We start from the raw sequence: 22,607 nt of genomic DNA, 5'->3' as shown, positions 1-22,607 counted from the left end.
AATCTCATCAGTCTGCGCTTTGTTCTCAGGTCCTGCTCAGCCATCAGCTGAGGAAGTTCATCTGTCTCAGCGGTACGCGGTAATGATAGCAAGGGTTAAATACCACTTGCATGGAGGTACAAAAGGCCGGTATAATTTTATACAAGGCCAGACAGCTGGTTTGTATAATTCCAGTTTTCACAGAGCGTTTTCTTTCAAGTGCATCCCCTTAAAAAAAACTTTTCCCCGTGAGTTAATTCTCTCAGTGGAGAATGCCAGCGCAGCTCCAATTATCAGTGACACAATCCAAAGCTAAGTTCGCTGTCAAACTCAGACCCAGGCTAGGGCTTCAAGAGAAAAACTCTTATAAAAGCTCTCACTATGAAACAATTAAAGGACAAGGTAAAGAGTTTGGTTTGTGTCTATCCTGTTTGGTTTTTTCCCCCCAAAAAAACTTACCGCTCTACATTTCTAAGAGTTTCCAGATAAGAACATCTGTTTTTAAATAATCTCAGTGCTGCTTTGGAGTTTCTACAGTGCACAATGACACAATCAGCTGCTTTTTATTAACTTATTTGTTTGTGCAACAGCATTGGTGAATGTTCATCCATTCATCGCTGCACATCAAGCAACTGGGGCAGATCCAGTAGCAGGAGTGTTCAGTGCTTGCCAATTCTGGTACATCAGCACTAACTAGTAGCTGAATCATGCTTGCCTTGCCTGAGCAGGCACTCATTGAAGACAAATACACACACACAGAGTTGTGTACTGAATCCTCTTTCCTCCCTGTTTTAACAGCTAAAAAGTGAGCTGAAAACATAAGTCAACAGCAAGGCATTCAAGGTGCAGCTGAATCCTCCTTCCCCTTACTCCCTTGTCTCCAAGATTTCCCCAATCATGGAAAAATGCCCTTTTCCAGGGATACCCCTGCAACATGAGTACAGGATGGAGCTGATCCATGAGGATGCCTGTAAACAGATTTTACACTGTCATACACAGCTTTGCGAAGCTCTGAAATACCATCCTAGAAGCTCTTGGGATTTCTCGCAGAGTGTGAGCTAACAGTCTCTGACTGCCAAAGAGCTGAAGGAAGGGGGCAGAGCAAAGCAGGGCCCCAATTTGATAACACGCTGTGCACCACTCACCTCAGCTCACTACTTGAAGCCTTTGGTACATGACTCTCCCGTTGAGGATGGATGGAGGACACGGAGCGTCACTATCCAAGCCACAGGAGGACAGGGCAGGAGCAATACTGAGACCCGCGGGTGCCAGGTGTGCCACAGCAACCCTCGAGGACCAGAAACGAACGGTTTAATCATTTCAACAATGCACATGTTCCCACAAAAAGGAGAAAGGTCTGACTGACAGACTACTAAAGGCAAGTGGGGTCTGTCTTCTCTGCAAGTCTTCCTAATGGCTCAGAGCAGTGGAATTGGTGCCTATCCTCTTAGAGGATAAATGGAAAAGAATGGTCCTTGAAGCTTTTAATCGTAGCACCTCGAGCTCTTAAATGCTTCAAAGACTGGATTATAGAGGGGTACACAAAAGAACTGGAAAATCCCATAGAGTCCAGTCTGATCTCTGCAACTATGTATTCTGTAACTGCCCCTTTGACAGCACTATCCTATCTGATCTGATTTTGACTCTTTGCAATGACTGGATGTGGACGAGCTGCTTGGCTGCTGTGAAGATACGGTGCGTGGTGAAGCGAGGGGGTGTTTCAGTGAAAGGCAGGTCTCAATTTGTCCTACAGCGCCTGATGATCTTACAAGCACGGATTAAAAGCAGTTTTGAAATGTCTGGACCAAAGCACTATTGCTGTCCCTGCTGGAAACAAAAGCACCTTGTAATCATGCCACAAACTGAGAAGTTTTATAACAAGCCCTCTCCTCTACCAATCTCCCAGTGTAAATCCAAGAATGGGGATCTTCACCTCTACTAAAATGAACAAAGCTGTAGATCTGGGTTTAAAAGGTAAGGGGGATCTAATTACACTTTACAAGCCACCTGCAGTTCTTGAGTAAACTACTACTTAATTGAATCATTCTTCTGAAATTTTCTTTAAAGAAAAAGAAAGATACTGACTCATTATGGTTTCTTTGATCCTTTCCAAAACAAGCAGCTATATGAAGAAAGCAATTTTCTTTCCCTGGGTCCTCCCCTATTTGCTTCCCATAGTGTCGGCCTGCTCCAGCAGGCAGTCCCCGCTTATGCCGTAACACTGCTCATCCTGCCCGCGGTCTCTTTTAAAGACGCAGCAGTTCTGATTAAACACCATCAGCACTACTAACGAGGTAGGTCTACTGTCATGGGCGGGTAAGCCAAAATGATCTCTAACGTCTACTCAAGGCACAGCAAAGAACTACCACATCAAGACATTGATTGTGACTTCCCCAGCCTCTAATATTTTGGGAAACATCTGACTTCTAATCCACCCTGCTCTCGCCACATCCCCACAGGATTCCCAATCCCAATCCCAATCCCAATCCCAATCCCACAGGATTCAAACTTAATGTTTCCCCAAATCCTTTTACGCTGGAGCATCTCTTTCTTGAGAGACTTCATATTTATATGATCATTTAAATATTCTTCTGCAGGTGTACAGTATCTACATTGCCTCTACCGTGCTTGTGAACTATGGAGGAAAAGGAAATATTAGTTTAATAATGCACTAAGGTGATGGTAACAAAAGCAAAGCTACAGCTTTCCATAACATTAGATTTACTACATTAAGCTTTTAATACTGCAAGAGATTAACAGTGACAGATTCTGTTGTAGACTAGCAAAAGCTATTGCAATTCTTGCAACTTTCACATTAATCACATTTAAACATGCTGCTAACAGATGGGCATCATGGAGTGCTAGGTCTCTCACAAGCCAGTACTAACAAAAAGCATGTCTAGGAGATCTTGTGGCTTCTACAGTTCAGAGAGATTGTATATGTAGGCACTTTATTATTGTTTTTGTTGTATATTATCTATGATTATTAGAAAAGCTCAAGTTAAATAGATGACAGACTTTAGCACACGTGAGTGGGAAGGGAAAGGGAGGGGGGCAGAAATAATGAAAACAAGACCACCCACACAAAGTTCCCCTAAGTCCACATTTCACATGCATGATCATGATTTTTCCACTACACAGGGAAAGCCTTGGATTCTGCACTGCAAGTTTTCCTCTGACACTACTACCCACAGAAACCTTTTCCCAAAGCCCAGACGCAAGCCCAAGCTGTGAAAAGTGAGCTGCCAGACACTAGCCTGGCTGGACAGAGAATGACAATCTGTCCTCCCCTTTCATTAGCGCAGATGTCAAGCTCAGGTGGCCCTTTCTGACTGAAGTTGGGAGAGCACCTGACGAAAAACCGCAGTGTTAGCACTCGGCAGCCAGATAGAACATATTAGACATTTATTAAACTTCCTAGCACCATTTTTTAATTAAACCAAGTCCCACGGTACAACCTCATCTTTACATGACTGTAATTAACCAGGACACATTGTCTGTAACATAAGAGAGCTCAGTTTCCTCTATGAGCCAGGCCTCAGAAGAAAGCTTGGCAACTGCAAACTTAGCTCAACTTAACGTTGGTCCTCACGGGGCAAGGGCTGCAGTTCTCAGTAACAAGAAATCCTGCTTTTGGAAGGAGGAGTGGAGAATCCCACCCAAGGGTACTGACTTCACCAGGCACAACCACATGGCACCTGGAAGCTTTTGCCAATGAAGGACAAAAGCGCTGTTGATGTGGAAAGGTCTCAGCCCCGCAAATTGCTTGTTATTTACAAAGCAGGTCTGTGTACATGGGGTACCTGTACAGTATTGTATCACCAGACAACACAGCTTGTCCTCACGGCTTGTGTGATATCACCTCTGGGAAGAAGGGATGGGCTGTCACCCTGCCACAGAACTGAGGAACAGAGGCGTACAGAGCCCATGGTGGTACCCACGTCACCCCATGGCATTTAACAGAAGTTAAGGGACTCATCCAAACACACAACCTAGAAACTTTCTCTGCTCAACAGCACGAGACAGGCCCACCTTAGACTGGGATGGATAGTGCAAAGTTTAGAGTGCAAAAACTTGGTGATCTGAATCCCACTAACACCCTTCGCCCAAGCCACCCATGAGAAGTCAGTGCACGAATTCAGGTCTTTTAAGCAGTAATATTCTAGTCGCTGGGCCCTCCTCTTCCTCAGCTCCAACCTGCAGAGCTGAACATCCTCAGCCCGCTTGAGAGGGACTCAGCACCTGGATGGGTCTGTGTCTCCTCTTCACATCTACCAGCCATTTGCAGACAGCAGCTGAGTCCACCTAAAAGCCACCTGTTACATTTTCTCATAAATGAAATGGTGCACCCATGGCCCATCAGCAGAAAAATAAACAGAAAAAATACTGTCATTCCCTTGCCGCTTTCCTAACCGGCGGGAGGCCGGCCACCCCGCGGGGCCGGATCCAGGCAGGGCTGCCTCTGAAGGGGGTGAGGTCCCACAGCTACAGCCCCTCAGGAGCTTCTTCCAAACCATATCACGTGCCATGAAACACAATGGTTGCTCAGGATGGAAGAGATAAACTCCTGTCTGGACAACTAGGTAGCAATTCAATCTTTAAGCTAAGACCTATACTGCAAGACTTATTCCAAGGGCTGCAGTGCTATTGAAAACACTTCACAGGCTCCATCCTGGCCAAACGTGGCTGTCTGCGAACAAGTTTCAGCGTTACTCAGTCTGCAGCACCCTGCTCTAACACACACCATCATGCCTATAAGGCAGACAAAGGAATGCAGTCCTGCTCCGTGACTGAAAACTTCCCTGGCAGTGAAAAGGGAGACCCTGGTCTCTGAATACCTGCCTGAGGTGGCTCTTCTCAAGATGCTCCATGGACAATGTGCACTCTCTCTCTCTTTTTTTTATTTATTTTTGTAATCATCTCCCCACTACGCATACACAACACCATCCACAGTAACGTTATGGAAAAATGACTACCCTAACTTTAATGTTTCTTTGGCAGAAATGGAGAGGGAAGCAGAGGAGGGTACTTAGGGACCGGCAGAAAAGTAATCTCCTTTTGACGCAACTTGTTCAGGATGAGCCTGATCCTCAGATTCATGCCCCCTGGATGTACAGGCCAGAAGCATCTGAGTTATTTTAAACAAGCCATGTTGTGTAGTACAGCTTCTACATACACGGCTTCAGCAAGTGGTCTGTCAGGAATGACACAGACTGCTTCCTCACTCACTCCCTTCCCACGGACAACTCCTCTCCCACGCACCGACACCGTCCTGCCGGAGGCTGTGCAGCGCCCAGGCAGGGCAGCACGAGCCGCCCGCCAACATCACACACGGGAGCATGTTGCCTCAGAAAGCAGTTTGGTTGTAAAGAGGAAGCAGAGGAGAAACGTCAGCTGCTCCGCATCCCTGAAGCTGCTAAGCGGCTTGTCAAGGAAGGGGAGAAGAAGGGGAGGTGGGAGACACAATTCACTTGCTATAAATGGCATATGAAAGCAGGAAGGAAAAAGGCTGCAGGATGGCAGACAGACCTCTGACGTGGTTTCCTGGTCAGTATGAAACCAGGCTCCTCAGACCCCAAACTCACAACGAGAGCTGCAGAGCCACATTCCGGTGTCCACAATGCGCTTGGATAGGACTGTGCTGGCAGGGGACTTACAGGGAGCAGGGGTTCACATGACACAACTGACCATCACAACTCTACAACACAGCAAGGAAAAAGCTGTACAGATTTGAAAGAAAAATTCAGGTGGGCTTTCACAAGCCCTACAAGGTTGTAAAATGTTCCTGTAGTGCTATCAGGACACAAAGTAGTAGAAAGAACTTTGTATTATGCAGATGAAAGTTTTATTGGTATATAATTTAACATCCTCATACCCAAGGAATATGATCTGAAAGAAAAAACAAGAATGACTTTGACGCAGCAGATGTGTCTTGGACAAAGAAATACTGAAGTACTGGCCAAAGTTTGACTCAGTCAGCTCCAGCTTTCAATACTAGAGCACTTAATTATGCTATCCAGCATTTAGCTCTAGGGCTCTGTCCATCTGGCTCACGCCACTAGAATCGAGAAGCTACAGAAGAGCAGACTGCAGCAAACAAGGTCAGTATGTGCCAGCTTCTGTGGAGACATACTTAACAAGCCCAAGGTTGGACTGTCTCAAAAGGGAATAAAGGCAGGGGAGACATTTCTTTGAAATAATAAATACAACAAATTCCTTCAGTGAATCTGCAAACGACACTGTAGACTTGCGTCACTTTACCTTTCCACTTCCCCATCTGTTCTCTTGGAAGAATTAATTGCATGAACTTGGCTGAGGTTTTCTATGGTTTTATTTTATTTTTCAACCCTTGCTGTAATATAGCAGGGGCAATTCATTCAAAAGCAAGCAACTTACTCTTGTGAGTACAACCAAACAGCATAATTCCAACATCCTCAAGCAAGATTTATCTCACTTCTGGGGCAGGATCACCCATTATATCCAGTAGAAGAGTTTCCATCAATACCACCACAACCCCTCGAGTCCAAACTAATCTTCCACTGTGAGAGGGAGGGGATGGGAAGTGAACTAAACCACAAGATGATTTTGGATGAAGACACAAAGTCAAAACAAGGAAAGAACAAGAGACATCAATTATCTTCAATTTTTACCTTTGTAATGAGAGCTGTAGTACTGAATATTTTCTCCCTTGTTTGACCAGGTTGCTGCTGCTGTGTCTGTAAAATTCTTCTCCCCTTTATTAAGCTTTTCTAACCTCAGTGACCAACATTATATTGTCCAATCTTTCAACTGGTCTTCCTCCTTTATTTAGCTACGTGTTTATGTATATAGATACACAAAAAGGTGTTGTTTTTCTCGTGACCCACAGAATTTTGAAGAAGAAGATGCTATCCAAGTCTCTTCCATTTCAACTATTGTTTATAAAGGCCTGCACAAAATTGGGCACACTCCTTTATTTTGTGGTAACAGAACCTTTTAGTCTCACAGTCCAAGATGCTGCTTGTCAGGTCAGATCTACAGCCAAACAGGAAACAAAATTCCAGAAAGGAAATAAACAATCACCCCAAGCTGTGATGTTTTGCAGCTCCCTCTCATTTCATTCAACGAACTGCCATTCTGCCGTGTTCTTCAGTGCAGCACTTAGGAACAAGTAGATAAATGAAAAATACTTCTAATCTACATTAATTATTTGTGTTAAGTTCCACTTGGACAATTTCACAAATGAATAGCCACATTATAGCTGCCGAAGGTAGCTGTAACCCAGTCACTCAGGCACAGACCCAGCGCTCCTCAAACAGGGGTGCTCATTTCTATACTGTACCTGTAGGCAGATGATTTTATTGTTTGATTTGATCTAGAATTGCCCTGAAAATTTTGCATGTTTTGACAGAGGTCCCTAAAAAGTTGACAGTACAAGCTGGGTAAATACCCTGGGTCGTGCTTTAAACGGGCACCCAAGCGTCAAGGGGAACTCTGAGCACAGGTCCAGCCTGCTTCAGCCTCTCTCCTCCTTCTCTGTCAGACACGGGTGGTCAGCCCTACCTGTGGTCAACCCACGGTCGAGGCTGCCCTCCTAGCTCACCTTCCAAGTGTTCCAGCTAGCTTCCTTCTGGTCCAAAGCACGTGGCTGGCTACCGCACATCTGTGTGTACAAGAGGGATGTCTTACCACAGCCCTGCTGCCTTGCTCGGCAGGGATGGGTTGCATGGCTGGCCAATAGCAGATACATTGCTGCCTGGGTAGCCCCATGCCCCAAGCAGTGGCCCGGCCCCGCAGCCCTGCCCTGGGCATGTTGTCTGGCCCAGGAGCGAGCAAGAATGAAACTGGAGACATCTGCATGCAAACTAGCATTGCTTTGCCACCCAGGCTTGCAAAGGGACAGCTTGTGGGTTCACACCGATTCACACAAGCTAACAACGATAAAGAATTAACAGCTAATCTTCAGGTGAGCCTCCGAGTCTCCATGAGGAGGATTTTGGCCAGAACACAGCTTATCCGACCTCTGTCTGGGCACCAAGGCTGAATCAAGCCTGTGGCAGCTGTAACAGAGGCCAAAAAATATTGCTGAAGTCATGAAGTAGTGATACTTATTTTCGGCTATTAGCAGAGTAATGACAAGATGATTGCCACAAAATATACTTCAGCTAGAGTGCAATTTGAAAGCAAAGGAACTTAAACCAGTGATTTTAATGTGCCAGGCACAATGAATGCATTTACAACATCTATTAAAAGCAGGTTATGTTTGGGGGAGGGGGTTAATTAAACCTTCACAGGTTATCGTTAGTTTATTAACTGAACAAGACAGTATCACATTAAAGATAATCAATGGAGAATAAACCACAGTCATAAAAATTCATACTATTCATTCTCACAATGAGGGGGGTTTGCCTTTGCCATTAAGACAGAGGTAAAAGCGTAGCAGCATCCCCTGCAAAACCATCATGAAAAGAGGAGTCCAAAAGGACCATGAAAAGACGGTCCAAAAGGAAAGTCGTTCAAGCCATAAGTTTCCAAAAAAAAAAAGATTCAAATTGAAAAGAAATAATCAGTAGTTCTAGAGGGGGAAGAGGAATACGAACAAGCAGTTTTGCAAGCAGCGGAACTAATGAAGCCTGGTTTTCTCCAGCTTTTATGTCATGCAAAGGACTGACTTTCACATTGAAGAAAATGTGAGCTCCAACTGGAGCACTTTTTTTTATTGCGTTGGAACATTTATATGGGATTCTTTCCCCAGTGGATTTTCTAGTGTCTAATAAAGAACAAGTCTTCCTTCAAATGCAGCAGGAATAGTCTGTTCTCTCCTTTACCTGGCAGCCTCTTTTATGATTTCTGCACTGTGACAATGTAGTTGCAATGGTAGCTGAGTAACAGACAGAAAATTTCTGAATGGCTGGTGTGAGATACGCAGGCATGCCCGCCCCCTGCCCACCCCCTCCCCTGCTATACACACACAGAGCATGCTGTTCCTTAGTGCCTGTTTCGATAAGAAACCAGGCTAAAAATGGTGCTGTCAGAACAATCCATCCTATGGGGAAAATTTAACTTTGGCATGCTAACAGGGTGCAAGACCTCGGGCAGTTTGCTGCAGAGACCAAGACTTCAGGTTCCTGCAGCAATACTTGTTGCAGCGGAAGAGAGCCGATGTTAACTGCTGGGGTACAGGAAGGCCAGGGGAGCTGTGTTTAGCACAGCCCGAAGCAGCAATAAGCTGTGGTGTGCAGCCAGAGGAGGTTTCAAATAAGCATGAGAAATTCATCCCCCCAAAAAATACAAGGAGGAAAAAAAAAATAGTAAATGCTTGCATTCAAAACTTGAACGGTGCAGAGCTACGTAGCTTCCAGGGTAAGAGCTGGGCATGGGAAAGTCAGTGGTCAATCTGTGATATATGCTTTTCTTTTTGAGAAATGAATTAACATACATCTCTTGACTATCCTCCTGTACACAACTCTTCACCAAAGAAAAGACCATGCCTATGCCAAGAACTGGCCATCTTTTTCCTGTCAGTAAATAAACAAATCTTCCAGGGAGAAAAAATGGAGCTGGGTAGTACCCGTTCTTTGAACCCACTCCGATTTGCGTGATCAGCATTTAATCATAATTAAACTCTCGTTTCACTTAAAATTAAATTGCCCCTTATCATATCTCAGTAAATACTGGATGCAGTGAAACATGTATACCATCCTAAAAACAGTTTGTCTCTGAGCATCACAGTGCGTTACGGCTGCCTATCCTGAGCTTCATCATCAATAAGATCTGATTTCTGCAATCACAGGCAGTCACAGACCATCTGAAGAGAACAACGCTTGGTAATACCTTTTTTGGAAAAAAAAAAATAAATAAAAAAATCAGGCAAAATTGAGCATGCACAGAGAGCCCAGTTTTGCCTTTAAAGCGGGTCCAAACCCTGCGGACACAGAGGAATTTTTCCATGCACCCTGCATATTTCACTCCTAAAAGCGGCCCGATCCTGCAGCCACTGATATACACATCTTCAAGCAGAAGGATTAGCACCTTTTCCCCCCCAGCTCGCCCTCCATCCAGGCCAACTTAAAGATCTTTTCAACCATCGTCAAGCTAACAAAAAAAAATCTTTGAGAAGGCAGGGGGAAAAGCTGCGGAGGCCTGAGCAAGCTATGCATATTTATAGCACAAACACACCGCCCGACGCTCATTCTCCTCAATCACGTGCACACGCTAGCAAGACGGCTCCTCCAAACTTTCTCAGGGACTCGGTCTGAGCGGCTGTAGTTCAAAGTCCAACTGCCTTGGCAGCTGAAAAGAAAGAGAAAACCACGGTGGCTTTGTAAGAATTACAGTGATCCTATTAAAAAAAAATATGTCATTCTCTGGTGGGACTTAACACGGCAGTGCCACGCAGCACTCATTGAATTTAGCCGCATTTCAAGCACACGGCTCCTGGTGTAATTAAACCACAGGCTTAATTAGGTTCCCATCACTATTGCTTTCTTCCTGCCTTCAGCCAAGAAGGTATAAGAAAAGATTGTCCAATACAGATACTGCAATTTAAAGTCTTGAGTTAAGAACACAGTGGGTGTATATCTACTATAAAATCTACCCTAAAAACATGCCAGTTGTTAAACTAAGCAGTGCATTAGAAGCAGTTAGATATAATGAGAATGTAAATGGAAAGTATTCTAGGGAGATATTTCAGCTAAAAACAGCACAGACTGTATGCTATCTTTTATTTTAATCATGCTCTAAGCCCTGCCTTTTTGAACTTTTTATAAATTCTGCTATCTCCCTTTGCAGTTACTTACATATTGGTATATAAATTCAAAGACGAGAAGCAATTAGGAATGAAGCGAAGACTCCCTCTCTTGATGCTAATACATCAAAGGAAGTGAAAAAACCTTCCCCCTGCACACACACTGGGTAACACAGAGAGTTTCTGCTCTTCACAGCCTAATAGCTCAAGTAGTTCCAATCGAGAGTCTGATGTCAGCCTCCGATTACATGGAGATGCCAAGTGATTGGAAAGAGCAGCTTTTGAAAATCCCAGCTCTCCGACTCAGAAGACCACACAACCCTGCAACGATGCTTTTGAAACGCATATGTGTATTATTCACATCAGCTGGTAGTATTTTTTCCCCCCCCACTCTGAGCATCGTAATGTTGCTTTTAAGAGTTCCTGGGGTGGGGGGGTCTCTGCTTGATTTGGGTACAACATGTCTAGGCATGTGTGAAGGAAATGTGTCAGATTAGGGGCTTTTTAAAACAGCCAGCTGTCCCCTGCGCTCCATCTCTTTTGCTACCCAGTTTGGAGAAAGGAAGAGCCAGGTGCTGCCTTTAAACAGCAACGCTTAAGAAGTCCGCCTCTGCCAGAACGGAGATGGAGAGGTTGGGACCCGCTCATGGCAGGGAGCAGTAAGGGCCGGCCCCCCCTCTTTTCTCCCCACCTTTGCATACCTCTGCCAGACCAGCCATAACCTGATCCTTGAAACTCAAGCCACAGAACAGGTAAACCTACGTAAGAAATGTCAACAAAGCCTGATCCTGCTGATCCAGCACAGCAGTTGAGTGGCACCGTTAGACTGGATATTTATATTTGCTTCCTGCAAGTCCTTCCCTCAGTCCAAGGACATTTGAGAACTATGCAAGAGTTTTTTGGAAACACTCCAGGCCCTTCATCTTTCATAGAGGGAAATTACCATCTTTTATGCATGTGAATCAACAGGTGAATGACCTCCCCGTGCCCTCAGTAAATTACCAGAGTCTGCTTATTTCTTAATCTCCAGATCTCTCCTGTATCAGCAGGGGAACTAACCAAAAGTAGGAATGGCTCCATTGATTTCACTGCAACACTCATTTTATGCTTCCATATGAACACATACATTAAATTATAAAGGCTTTTAAACAGACGCATGGAGTTTTAAACAGGTTGTGGGAAGTGTTTCTGTTAAACCATCAGATCCAGAGTAAGTTGAAGTCTCTTACAGGCCTGATTCTATCTTCTCTGCAGTTTTACTCCTGTGTAAAGGAGACTTCATTTAAAGGAGTTAAGCCATTTCCACCAGGGTTTCTAATAAAGCCACTGGAGACCCTTGCTTGGCTTTTGAGAATAAGCTGGAAAGAAGTTCCACTAATGATTACGAGATTACACAGCTATATAGCTGCAGTGAGGTGGGAATTCAGCTTTGAGTATGTTTGGATATGAGGCCTTTTGACTGGCAGGCTCTCCATCTAGCAACAAAATCTCCAAACAGTTCAAGCCTGTCACATCAGTTTAAGTACAAGCTGTGGGATGAAAACCAAGGAACTATAGAATGGCAAAGGCTTTCTATACTAGAAGAATACTATTAAATGAGATTCAGCAAAATTTCTGAAGATTTACATCTCTCTAACAAGGAATGGCTTCAGAGGAAAACCACAGCTGCCTGCTATTCATCTGCTACCAGGCTATGCCAGGTAAAGGCTAGTGAGTCCACCTGAGAATGGGCTCTCAGAGCCTTTCCACTGAGAGTCTCACTGACCTCAGTGGGAAAAAGGATTCTACACTCTGCTTTTATCTGCAAAGTGGCCAGACTCTGCTTCCCACAAGCCAACGTGACTGAAGATGACAACTTCCAAAGCATGACACCCCTGACAAATTCTGTCCCCTGACCTTCTATCACGTACTAAATGGATGAGAAATAAGAATCTCTCAAGCCCAGCCTCTGAATGGTGGTGTTCTTCTGTAAAAGCTCTTCTATTGCTATTCTGTAAACAAAGATAAGGAATCCTTCTCCTAAATGATGGTACTCTAGCTAATGTTAGGGCAAGGTGGGGAGGGGATCCTTAAGCGAGCAGGTTTTTCTTCCTCTGTTCCTTTGTTGTTCTGACAGCAGTAAAGGTAAGCAGGAAAGCCGATGCTTGGGCCTCCCGCTGCTTTCGACTCTGCTAACTTGCCATCAGCCCTCTGCGTTTAGAAGACGGGAAGCACTGAGGAAATTCTCCAACTTTCCCACACCCACAACTTGGGTTATTTGCATTCATGGGCAAACTACAGTCAAGCGCAGCAGAGAGGCGAGTTCTCTAACACAAACGAGTATGCAGCAACCAGCACACCACCAAAAAACCACACCTGGCAAGTAAAGCCATAAGCCTTTCTCCTTTTCCAAAAGGCCAAGTGAAGAGGATGTGTCATTCCATTCGGGCAGGTGCAGGACACAAAGCTGAAGGCGACGGATTATTACATCCAGCATACAACTCTGCTTTTCTTTGGAGGTTTTATGCTGTGCCCAACAAGGATTTACCTATTAATATGATTTCAATGTACAAAGGGAGCTCTGAATACATCCTTGTGCCTCATGTCCCCCAGGCTACCTTAGTGTGTACCTCTAAAAGTATAACTACCCTTACACTTTGATATGCTTATACACTATAAAGCACTACCATACAGAGTTAAGGGAAGCTAGAAATCTGTTCTGATTTGTCTCCAACAGTATCCGAGATATTTTTATGTAAATATATCCAACCCATGGAGGTCTACAGTTATGCGTCAGCACAACAGAAAATCCATACAATGAAAATTGCACTTTAAATTCTCTAGAATTTTGTGAAGCTGGGATAAAGTACAACACTTAGCTACCCAACTTACACTTGCTTCTGTTTTCTTTCAAGATGGCGCCTACTCTTGAGGTCTTCTCTACCTGCCTGAAGATCTCTGCAAGCATGCTCACCAACGGTTTGCCTGGGACAGCCTTGCGATGCAACTGTATCCCGAGATGGAAGCATTAAAGTGTCTAGATTCCATTTCAGCAGCAATTGAGACTTCAGCACATTGAGTCAAGGAGGAGGAGAGGCATTATCTGATGAGCTTTGGGTCCAACATATGTTTTGTAAAAATGGGATTGTGGCAGAAGGCACATAAAAACCTTACAATTGATTAAACATTTCCCTGCAGTGCTCAAAACCCCAACAGAAGAGTGTTATATCAGTGTGTAAAAACAAAACAAAACAAAAAAACCAACCCCTCCCCCCCCCAAAAAAAAACCCCAAACCAAACAAAATCAAAACAAAACCACCTAAAAAACACCCTGAAAGAGACTAAAAGCAAAAGTGAAACTAGCCAGGCTGTTCTCAGTAACCAACTTCAATCAAACAGAATAAATTAATGCCAAGCCTAAAATGATAAATAATCAGTTCACAGCTGTCTTTTTCATCTCAATACTGACACTTCAGGGAAGAAGAAAAACCTATAGGGGAGCTCACTGCAGAGATCCAGGGGCGTCTGAAGAGCAGAGTAACAGGGGAGATCCCCACACTTCTAAGCAGCTGTATCACTAACTGCAAGCACGTAGGAAAATCGGGAATGGAAAAGTGGAGCAATGAAGATACAGCAGGCAACTGCTGGAAACGATACAGCTTTTAGAAAGATTGGCTACTGGTAACACATCGATGCTTTCAGAAAAAAAAAAAGCCTGGAATGCATGGAATTCTCTGGGATGCCAGGGTGCAAAGAGGATCTCGCTAACTAGGGCTTTCAAAATCTGCTGCCCGGTCATTGACGATTATTCAGAAAGCAAGATGGCTTACATCATCAGTTTCCGAAAAGTACAATATTCCACTTAGACTGCCAGATCTGTAGTCCTCTAGACTGAGAAACCATCTTTCCAAATAATAACTGAGGCACCGAGTCCTGAGTCTACACAAAAATCCAGCACTTCTCCTACATTTCTGTATTACCAAGATAATCAAGCATCTAATAATAAAACTGGGCAGTACTGCACTGCTCAGTTCTCTTGCTGGTAGTAAGAAAACGCTAAGCAACAGCCAGACTGACAACAATCGTGTTATTCCCACATGGTTCTGCTTTAGAAGCAGACCCTGGAGCTGCTCATGATGAAAAGCAGTAAAGTACTTGCGGTGGCAGAAGGGCAAAGTAGTTAGTTCAGGAGCTGAGCAGGAAAACATTTCTCACCCTTGTTTCTCTTCCAGTCAGAGGGTGGAAAAGGATTCATATTTGCAAGACGCTAGCTGGCCAGAGGCTTATAAGAAAGATGAAAGAACAAGCAGCATCTGGGAAGGCAGAGGCGAGGGACCTTGAGTTTTTGAAGATGACCTGCTTGCGACTGCCCAGAATCAGTCCTTTATTGTGCCTAACGAGATTTTCCAATCACGCTTTCTGAACAGTGGCAAGAACAAAAGAGCAACGCATAGGTAAACACCTTTACCAGTAGATCAGCAGAGGAGTTTAAGTAGTTTTCTTAAAGCAAAGCATACCCAGTCTTGCAAACGTTCACCACTTTGATAGTAACAGACCTGAGAATGCTAAGGCCTCATGAAAATGACAGCGGTAGTGATAAGCACTAATGGCAAAATGCTGTTTTTAATTAATTCCAATTTTCTGTTAATATTCCCTGAACCCAAAATAGATGTTTTATTTAAATACAACAATACATAATTTTCAATATAAAATACATTATTATGGAAAATTTTACAATACACTGTTTTCAAGAGAGCTCCTTTCCTGCTCCCCTTCCCCTCGGTATCATCTCTGTGATTGCCGAGGAATGGCATTCTGGGCAAGGGATAGGGCCAGGGAAGCCCCTCTGTAACCACTGGCTCCAGTGGCTCCCGAGGTGGCGTTGGCCCATTATTTCCTTTTCCTCACCCAGACCGTGCCTTCCTAAGGGAATCTCAGTATCCAGCTGGCTTACGAGGCATGGAGAAAAAGGCCTTCCAATGTCACAGCTCAGTATCTAGGGCATGTCTGGTAGCATTATTCTCAAATCACTGTGCTGCACTTGCTGTTAGAACATCAAGAATGTCTCACTGTGGCAAGATAGCCTGGTAGTTTTAAACTGAGTGCTTAAGAAAAATGTATGAGTGGGCTGCACTGTTGTGGTGTTAACATACTGGTACACAGTGTCACTTGACACAGGTCAAGGCTCCAAGCAGCCCAGCACCTCCAGACTCCTGGTATGCAACAAGTTCAATGTGACCATTACAAGTCATGACATGGGTGCAGGGGCTGCATGCCTGTCACCAACTTGTTCCATGTGGTGCAAGTCCAAACCTCCAGCCAGTTCTGAGGTAGTCTTAGATGTGCCATTTGGGCTGGACAGCCAAAAGACAGCTCAGAGGCCACCTCATCATTCCCATGTTTGCTGCTGGTCAGCATGCCTTAACGTGATGCTGGTAAGGTCCTGGGCAGACCTGTGACCACCTGTGATTGCTCTGTTGGTTTCAACAAACCAACTGGGTGCAGTGACTTGAGTGAAATACCGTCGGGAGTGAACTGTGTAGGTTCTTCATGCTTAAAACAAACATTAGCATAGTCTTGCTGACAGGAATAACGAAGGAGGAGGTGTCAGCCCAGAAAGGAGAAAGCAAGCTATCATTATACACTACAGTGAGGATGGGCTGCCAGGCAGTTTTATCTGGCCCTCGGGAACACTGATCAGTCTGGAAGCCAAAGGGAGGTGTTGCTGTGGATGCCTGTGGATTTGGGGGATGTGAAGAGAAGATGTGCAGAATGGTGCTGTTCAGCTCCACATCCCAGTTGAGATGTTCAGATGTAGCACTACACAAATGCAGCTGTGCTGGTCCAACACTGGATGGGCAGGTGGAGCATGCAAAGAAGTGGACTGCTCATGCACATTGGGTTGGTTTCACCTTTAGAGCACATGTAGCACAACACTGCATGGGGAGAAGCGATGAGGACTGGGCGACCTGCCTTCGAGCAGCTATATAGCCGGAGGCAAGGCACACACCTACTGGAGAATGGGTAGTGTCAAAAACAGGCATCGTGGAGGAGCCTGTGGCTGGCCAGACGAAGGGACATCTGCGGCTCTGTCAGCGGCACTGCACTGTACTGTACACAGGGAGGAGGAGGAACAGCGGGCAGATGCAGGGAAGATCCTGACCAAAAATCTCTCCCCTCCCAAAAGAGAAAAGGATTTAAACGAAAACAGAACACCAAAGAAGCGGATTCTGCATTTATCATCACAGAGGTAAAGCCAGACTCTCTAATTAAGCATATGACATAACTGTGCTGTAATATCAAGGTTTTGCACTGTGATTTGAAAACAAGCCGCACTTGCACAATCCAGAAAGAAAAAAAACATACAGATTAGAAAGGCTAAGCTCTGCTCTCACTTACATTAGTATATACCCACAGTTACTCAGCTCAAAAGACTTACAGATGAGAATGTGATACAAGGAGTTTCATTTCCTCAGACAGTTCTCTCACTACATCGGCCAGAAGGAAGCCTCCTTCTCACCGCAGTTTCCAATCACAGCCCAGCACTCTGTTCTGATTACACACTCGTCTTGAAACCACAGAAAGCCTCACTTGGTCTGATCTACAGTTGATGTATATTAATGTATCACCAGCAAAGTCACTCCACAGCTGCCGAGGATGTAGTTTAAATACCGCTGAATACTTAAGGTTTGATTCTGTTAATCAGTACAGCTTCACTGATCCTAAAAGAGTTACTTGTATTTCCACACCACTCCAAAGGGGAGAAAACCCAGAACACGATTTTTAAAACAGCACATTTTAAAACAGCACATTTTAAAACAGTCCTAGAAGAGGGCATGTTTGCAGTTACCCCGGTGTAAATTCACTTCGGTGTACTCACTGGAGGTACTCGGGATTTAGAGGGGAACAGCAGAAGGCAAAAACTAAGCCAAATTCCCCTTTGAAGCTATTGCTTTTCCTGAACCAGATATTAAGGGGACAGGATCGACACCAATCTCTGCTATTCCAGACTTCCAATCCACAGCCCTACCTATCAAAAAAATACATACTCACAAGCACTTGGGAAGCATATGCACCCGTAAGAGTACAAAATCATTACGCTGCTGTGAACGTGAACCATAATCAGCAGAAATCAGCAGCTGTTACGACTACGGAGCCTGTCACCACTTTTATAGTTTGGGTGGAGAAGAAGCAGGATTCGAGCACTTACGGCTCATAACACAAGTCGCATATTGCCTTGATCTTTCTCTCTTCCCCCCCCTCCGCCGCCCCCGGCTCTTCAGGGCCACTCTTTAAACAGAAAGAGGTCATTAACCAAACTTCCTTATTTTATGGCCCCGAAAGTTGGCTAACAACGAAGTAGCTTTATTATTTCTACTTAGGAGCTTAAAATTTCGACTGGGAAGTCAGAGACGCTTCTAAGGGGAAGATAAATCTGCCCGGGATGGGGGTCACACCGGCAAAGGGAGAAAACCCAAAGATGCCCGGGGGTCGGGGGATCACCCCCATCCCCACCACCACCGCCCCCGCAGACAGACCTTGGCCCCCTCCCCTGCCAAACCCTTGGCTGCGAAAGATGCGCCCCGAGAGCCCCGCCAGCCAGCCACCTCCTTATGTAGAGGCACAAACCACTGACATCATCCCTCCCGCCGGCATCGCCCCGGCGCCCGGCGGCGCCCACCGAACCGACCCGACCCGACCGGACCCGACCCACGCCACGCCGCGGCCCCTTCCCACCCTGCCGCCCAAAACTTTGCAGGGCGGGTTACCGGGGAGGCGGCGGGGGGGGGGGAAGTGGCTTCCCCCGCCGGGCTCCCCGGGCTGCGGAGCGCCCCATCCATCACGCCATCATCACCCCGCGGTACTTACGCACTGCCTCCTGCTTGGGGTCGAGGCCGCGCACAGCCCCCTGGAGACCGGCGATGCGGCCGTGCAGCGCCCGGACGCGGCGGTGGGTGCCCTGGATGTCAGCCTCGACCTCCTGGAAGAGGGTGCAGGCGTGCCGGGCCACGTCGGAGAGCTGCCGGAGGATCCGCGACAGGGCCACGTTGCTGACCGAGCAGAGGTCCAGCACCATCAGCACCGCCGCCGCCTCCCTCTCCCCGCCGCCGCCGGCCGCCTCCGCGCCCTCGCCCGCCGTCCCCGGCTCCTCCGGCGGCGGGTCCCGTGGCGGCGGCGGCGGCTCCGCTCCCCAGCTCTCCTCCAGCACGGAGGCGGCGGGCTGCCGCCGGCACAGCCGCTGCGGCTCCACGGTCCGCTTGGCGAAGGGCATGGCCGAGCCCTCGGCCGGGGCTCTCCCGGGCTCCCGCGGGCACTGGCGGGGATCGCTGCCCTCCTCCTTATCCTCCTGCTCCTCTTCCTAGCCGCCGCCGCCGCTCCTTGCCCCGCCGCCGTCACTCGCGGGCGGCCGCCGGCGGGCGGCTCATCGCCTCGCTCCTTCCTTGCGCGGGGCTCCGGGGCTGCCGAGCATCCGCCGCTGCCGCCGCCACCGCCGCGGGGAGCCGGGGCGCATCCGCGCCGCCTCGCTCGCTCTCTCGCTCGCACACCGTCCCGCTCCGGTGGCGGGTGTGAAGGGGCGGCCCGAAAACACGGCGAGAGGAATCCCGCTGCCGCGAGGAGGAGCGAGCCGCCCGCCCGGCGGGAGAGCGGCGGGGCGGGGGCGGGGGCCGAGGCCGGGGACCGGGGCGGCGCCGAGACACCGCTGCCGCGGGGAGGCGCTGCCGGGCCCGCCGAGCCGTGCCGAGCCGTGCCGAGCCGAGCCGGCGGGAGAGCCGCGGCCCCGGTGGCTCCCGTCAGGCGGAGGCTGCTGCTCCGGGCAGAGCGTGGCGACTCTTTTCCTCTGCGTCCCGTTCCACCCCAGCCCATCTTCGCTCCATCGGGAGCACGGCTCAGGTGCGAAGAAGGAAAAGATGCGGAGAGGGCTAAAAGGGAACCCACGTCAGAAAGGCCCAACCTGCTGCAGGAGGCTGGTGACAGCCCACTGGTGTCACCTCTCAGGGGTACGGCACCCTCCGAAGTCAGGTGCACCCTGAAGTCAGAAGCACCTGGGTGCTTCTTAGGAGGTGTTGGGGAAAACTGGGGTCCAGTGAGACAAGGAGCACTGCTCCTGAGGCAGGACAGCTGAGCTTCCTTCCTTACATACGGTCCTGAAAGTTGATCATGCCTAATGAGCAGGCATGAAATCTGAACATAAACTGTAAATTATTAGTGGTAAATACGCAGATACCACAGAAAGAGCTACCATAAAAGGAGGGCCGAGCGGCTGCAAATGCAGGAATCCCACAGCTAGGAAATGTTAGCTTAAGTTCGCCCACTTGACCTTAACTTGTCATCCTTGCACACGTGTGTTGCGACACAGCCTGTCATTACATGACCACATACAGGCAGCTTTCAATTACCTCTGGTCAGACAGTCTGAGTTGCAGATATCTGTGCCGGAGAGACCGTTGCTGCCAGCCTGGTGGTGATACCTGCACCCCAGACTCTGCGGGCACAGCGACCTGCTCCCAGGACAAGCTTAGGTCTGGCGGGTGGATACAATTCTTTTCCCAGAGCTCCAAATCTGAGCTGATGAACTTTACCGGCCCCGACGCTGGCTTTTGGCGTAGACAGTTCATGTGCCTTTGCACAGTGCCTGTGGAAGGGGAACACATCACCGGGCTGAGTTAGCATGGGTCTTTAGCTCAGGTTTCTAACTCAGCTTGAAATGGGCAGCCCCAGCCCTGTGCCTGGAGGGGGAGGAGGGCAGAGGGCCTGTCCCTGTCTGCCCCAGTCTCAGCACCACCTCCCTGCACCTCCTAGGGGGCCTGAAGTTCGGGTGCAACCCAATGGGAGTGGGTAGGGATGTGAGAGCCGTCACAGACCCGGGGACAGTGCACAAGCGGTACTAAAAAGTATTTCTTGGACCTCAGTGGAGCTGCTGTTAAAATCACTGGGGCATTCGTACCCCGTACTCCAGAGTTTCCTCCACAGCAGGGTGGCTTTTAGCCCTGGTAATGGAGCACAGACTGTACTTTTCTCCCCACCTGTGGGAGTCATGGCATGTTATTTATAAGCTTATTTATAAGTATTTTAATATTTCACTTGAGATTCATAAAGGGGAGGGGAGGAGTGGTTAAGTTTTAATGCTCCAGAAAGACCAGCAGCCATCCAAACTGGTGCGGGATCACAAGAAAAAGACCACAGGAGTCAAACCTGTTGGAAACGGCATTATAACACTCGCCAGGCAGGGGCAGGAGCTACCTCTGAGGAAAGTGGCTCAGGCACTCGTCCTGCCTCTCTCTCAGGCCCCCCAGTGAGCCACTGGATCCGGCCATTCATTACAGGTAAAAGCTGCAAGAGGCAGAATTTTAGGTTGTGCCTTACCGCAGCGTCCCGGTTGCGTGTAATGTCTGACCAGCTCAGGCAGGACAGGAGCTGTGCAGCTCTCTTCCTTCCCTTAAAAACAACACCTTGGTTCCTGCAGCGTATCCCTACGCATCCTCAGCAAAGCTACCAGAAGCCAGCCCTTGCTCTTCCTTTACTTTTCCCAGTTTTTTATTACTACGCCACATTACTGTTGACTCCGCGGTCTCTGTCTTTGTCCCAGGATTGGAAAGGTACAGCTCGCCTTAGGGACACTACTAGTCCCATGAGAATTGTGTGACTTCTCTAGGTAGCAGTACAAGATGCACCCAGTGCCAAAGCCACACAAAAGTGAACTTGTTTAAAGGAGACAGGTCCTGCCAAGTCTGTGCATCTGCACCATAGGGAGCATATCTTCACTTTGGAGGTCTCATTGCGTTTCTGTCCTTCCCTCTGTGAGTGTCAACGTTGCCATTTTTCTTAGTTTTTCACTCCAAACAGAACACGCTCCATAGACAGGTAGAGTGTGGGGTGCTGGCTCTTTCACCATGCAGGTGGAGATGACATCTCAGTTCCCTTCAATCAGAATACAGGTCCTATCGCTGGTAACACCTCAACCCAGTCACACACCTAATCTATGTTTTCCATCAGTAATATCAGGTGGTGCAAATCCAATTTAAGCAGCTTCTCAGCTGCCTCTGGGATTAGTGTGTGTGTGTGTGTGTGTGTTCAATAGTAGTTGTAGTAAGTGGGCAGCCGTCCCAAAGGTTAACTTCAGCCTCACAGAATGGGTCTCTGGAGCCAAAGGAGAGGAAAAAAAATTTTCCATGCAGGATTTTGAATGCTTAATGTTGGGCCTCAGCTCCCAAGTGCCGCTCAGAGGGGCCTGTCCCTCTGCACTGCCTGCAGGGGCGGCCTAGGGAGGATAGCTTCCCTGGGCTGAAGTCAAACCTCAAGAGCATTCCCCGGGGTATTAATTTGTGAACATATCCACCTGGACCAACCTTCTGCATCACTAGGTTTCAAGAAGTGCTTACAGACCTCGGAGACTGAGACATGTCAGAAGGAATATCAGTCGTGAACAGAGATAAGTATGTGAAACAGTTCCTTATGTATTTATTTATGGCAGGAAAAGCCTCCTGTTGGACTGTACTGCTTTCTTGCACGTGCGTGAGCTGTATTCCCTGTGTTGGTTGCCATAAATTTAGGTTGGGATGCTGCTGTGGACAGCATTGGCTTTCACCCATGGCAGTGAAAGGCTGCAAGATGGTTTGCTTCAGAGACACATACAATATGGGGGTGGAAGAGTGGGCAACAAGGGTAAAAGAAAGGTCCTGCTTGGTCTCTGGTGGTAGGCAGGCACCTGGTCATACCCTATAGTAGCTGCTGTGCAGCTTCCCACCCCACACCATGGCTGTACTCATCCCCTGGCTTGCGTTTGCTGCTGATATCCTTGCTGAGGTGTGGTTTTACAGCAACCCCAGCTAGGGGGTATTTCTGCTGGTGGAGACAGAGGGCAGGACTATTGGCAGATGAGAAGGAATCTGGCTCCCTGCTTCAGTGAGCTGAAGGGAACAGGG

The 22,607-nt window shown here is 47.5% G+C and overlaps 1 protein-coding gene across 3 annotated transcripts in view; it reads right to left on the bottom strand.

Moving 5' to 3' along the window:
- NHS (NHS actin remodeling regulator) overlaps positions 1-19,232 on the bottom strand; it is a 266,771-nt gene extending 247,539 nt beyond the window's left edge. For all 3 annotated transcript variants that reach the window (XM_063342424.1, XM_063342436.1, XM_063342426.1), the window contains exon 1: positions 18,554-19,232. In XM_063342424.1, coding sequence (XP_063198494.1) covers positions 18,554-18,956 — 403 coding nt within the window. In that variant the 5' untranslated portion in view covers positions 18,957-19,232. The remainder of the gene's footprint in view (positions 1-18,553) is intronic.
- Positions 19,233-22,607: the final 3,375 nt, after the last annotated feature.

This window comes from Chroicocephalus ridibundus, chromosome 1 (assembly GCF_963924245.1).
Source record: "Chroicocephalus ridibundus chromosome 1, bChrRid1.1, whole genome shotgun sequence".
Classification (NCBI taxonomy): domain Eukaryota; kingdom Metazoa; phylum Chordata; class Aves; order Charadriiformes; family Laridae; genus Chroicocephalus; species Chroicocephalus ridibundus.
Note: the sequence above shows the minus strand (reverse complement) of the source record. Positions and strands in the feature narration are given on the sequence as shown.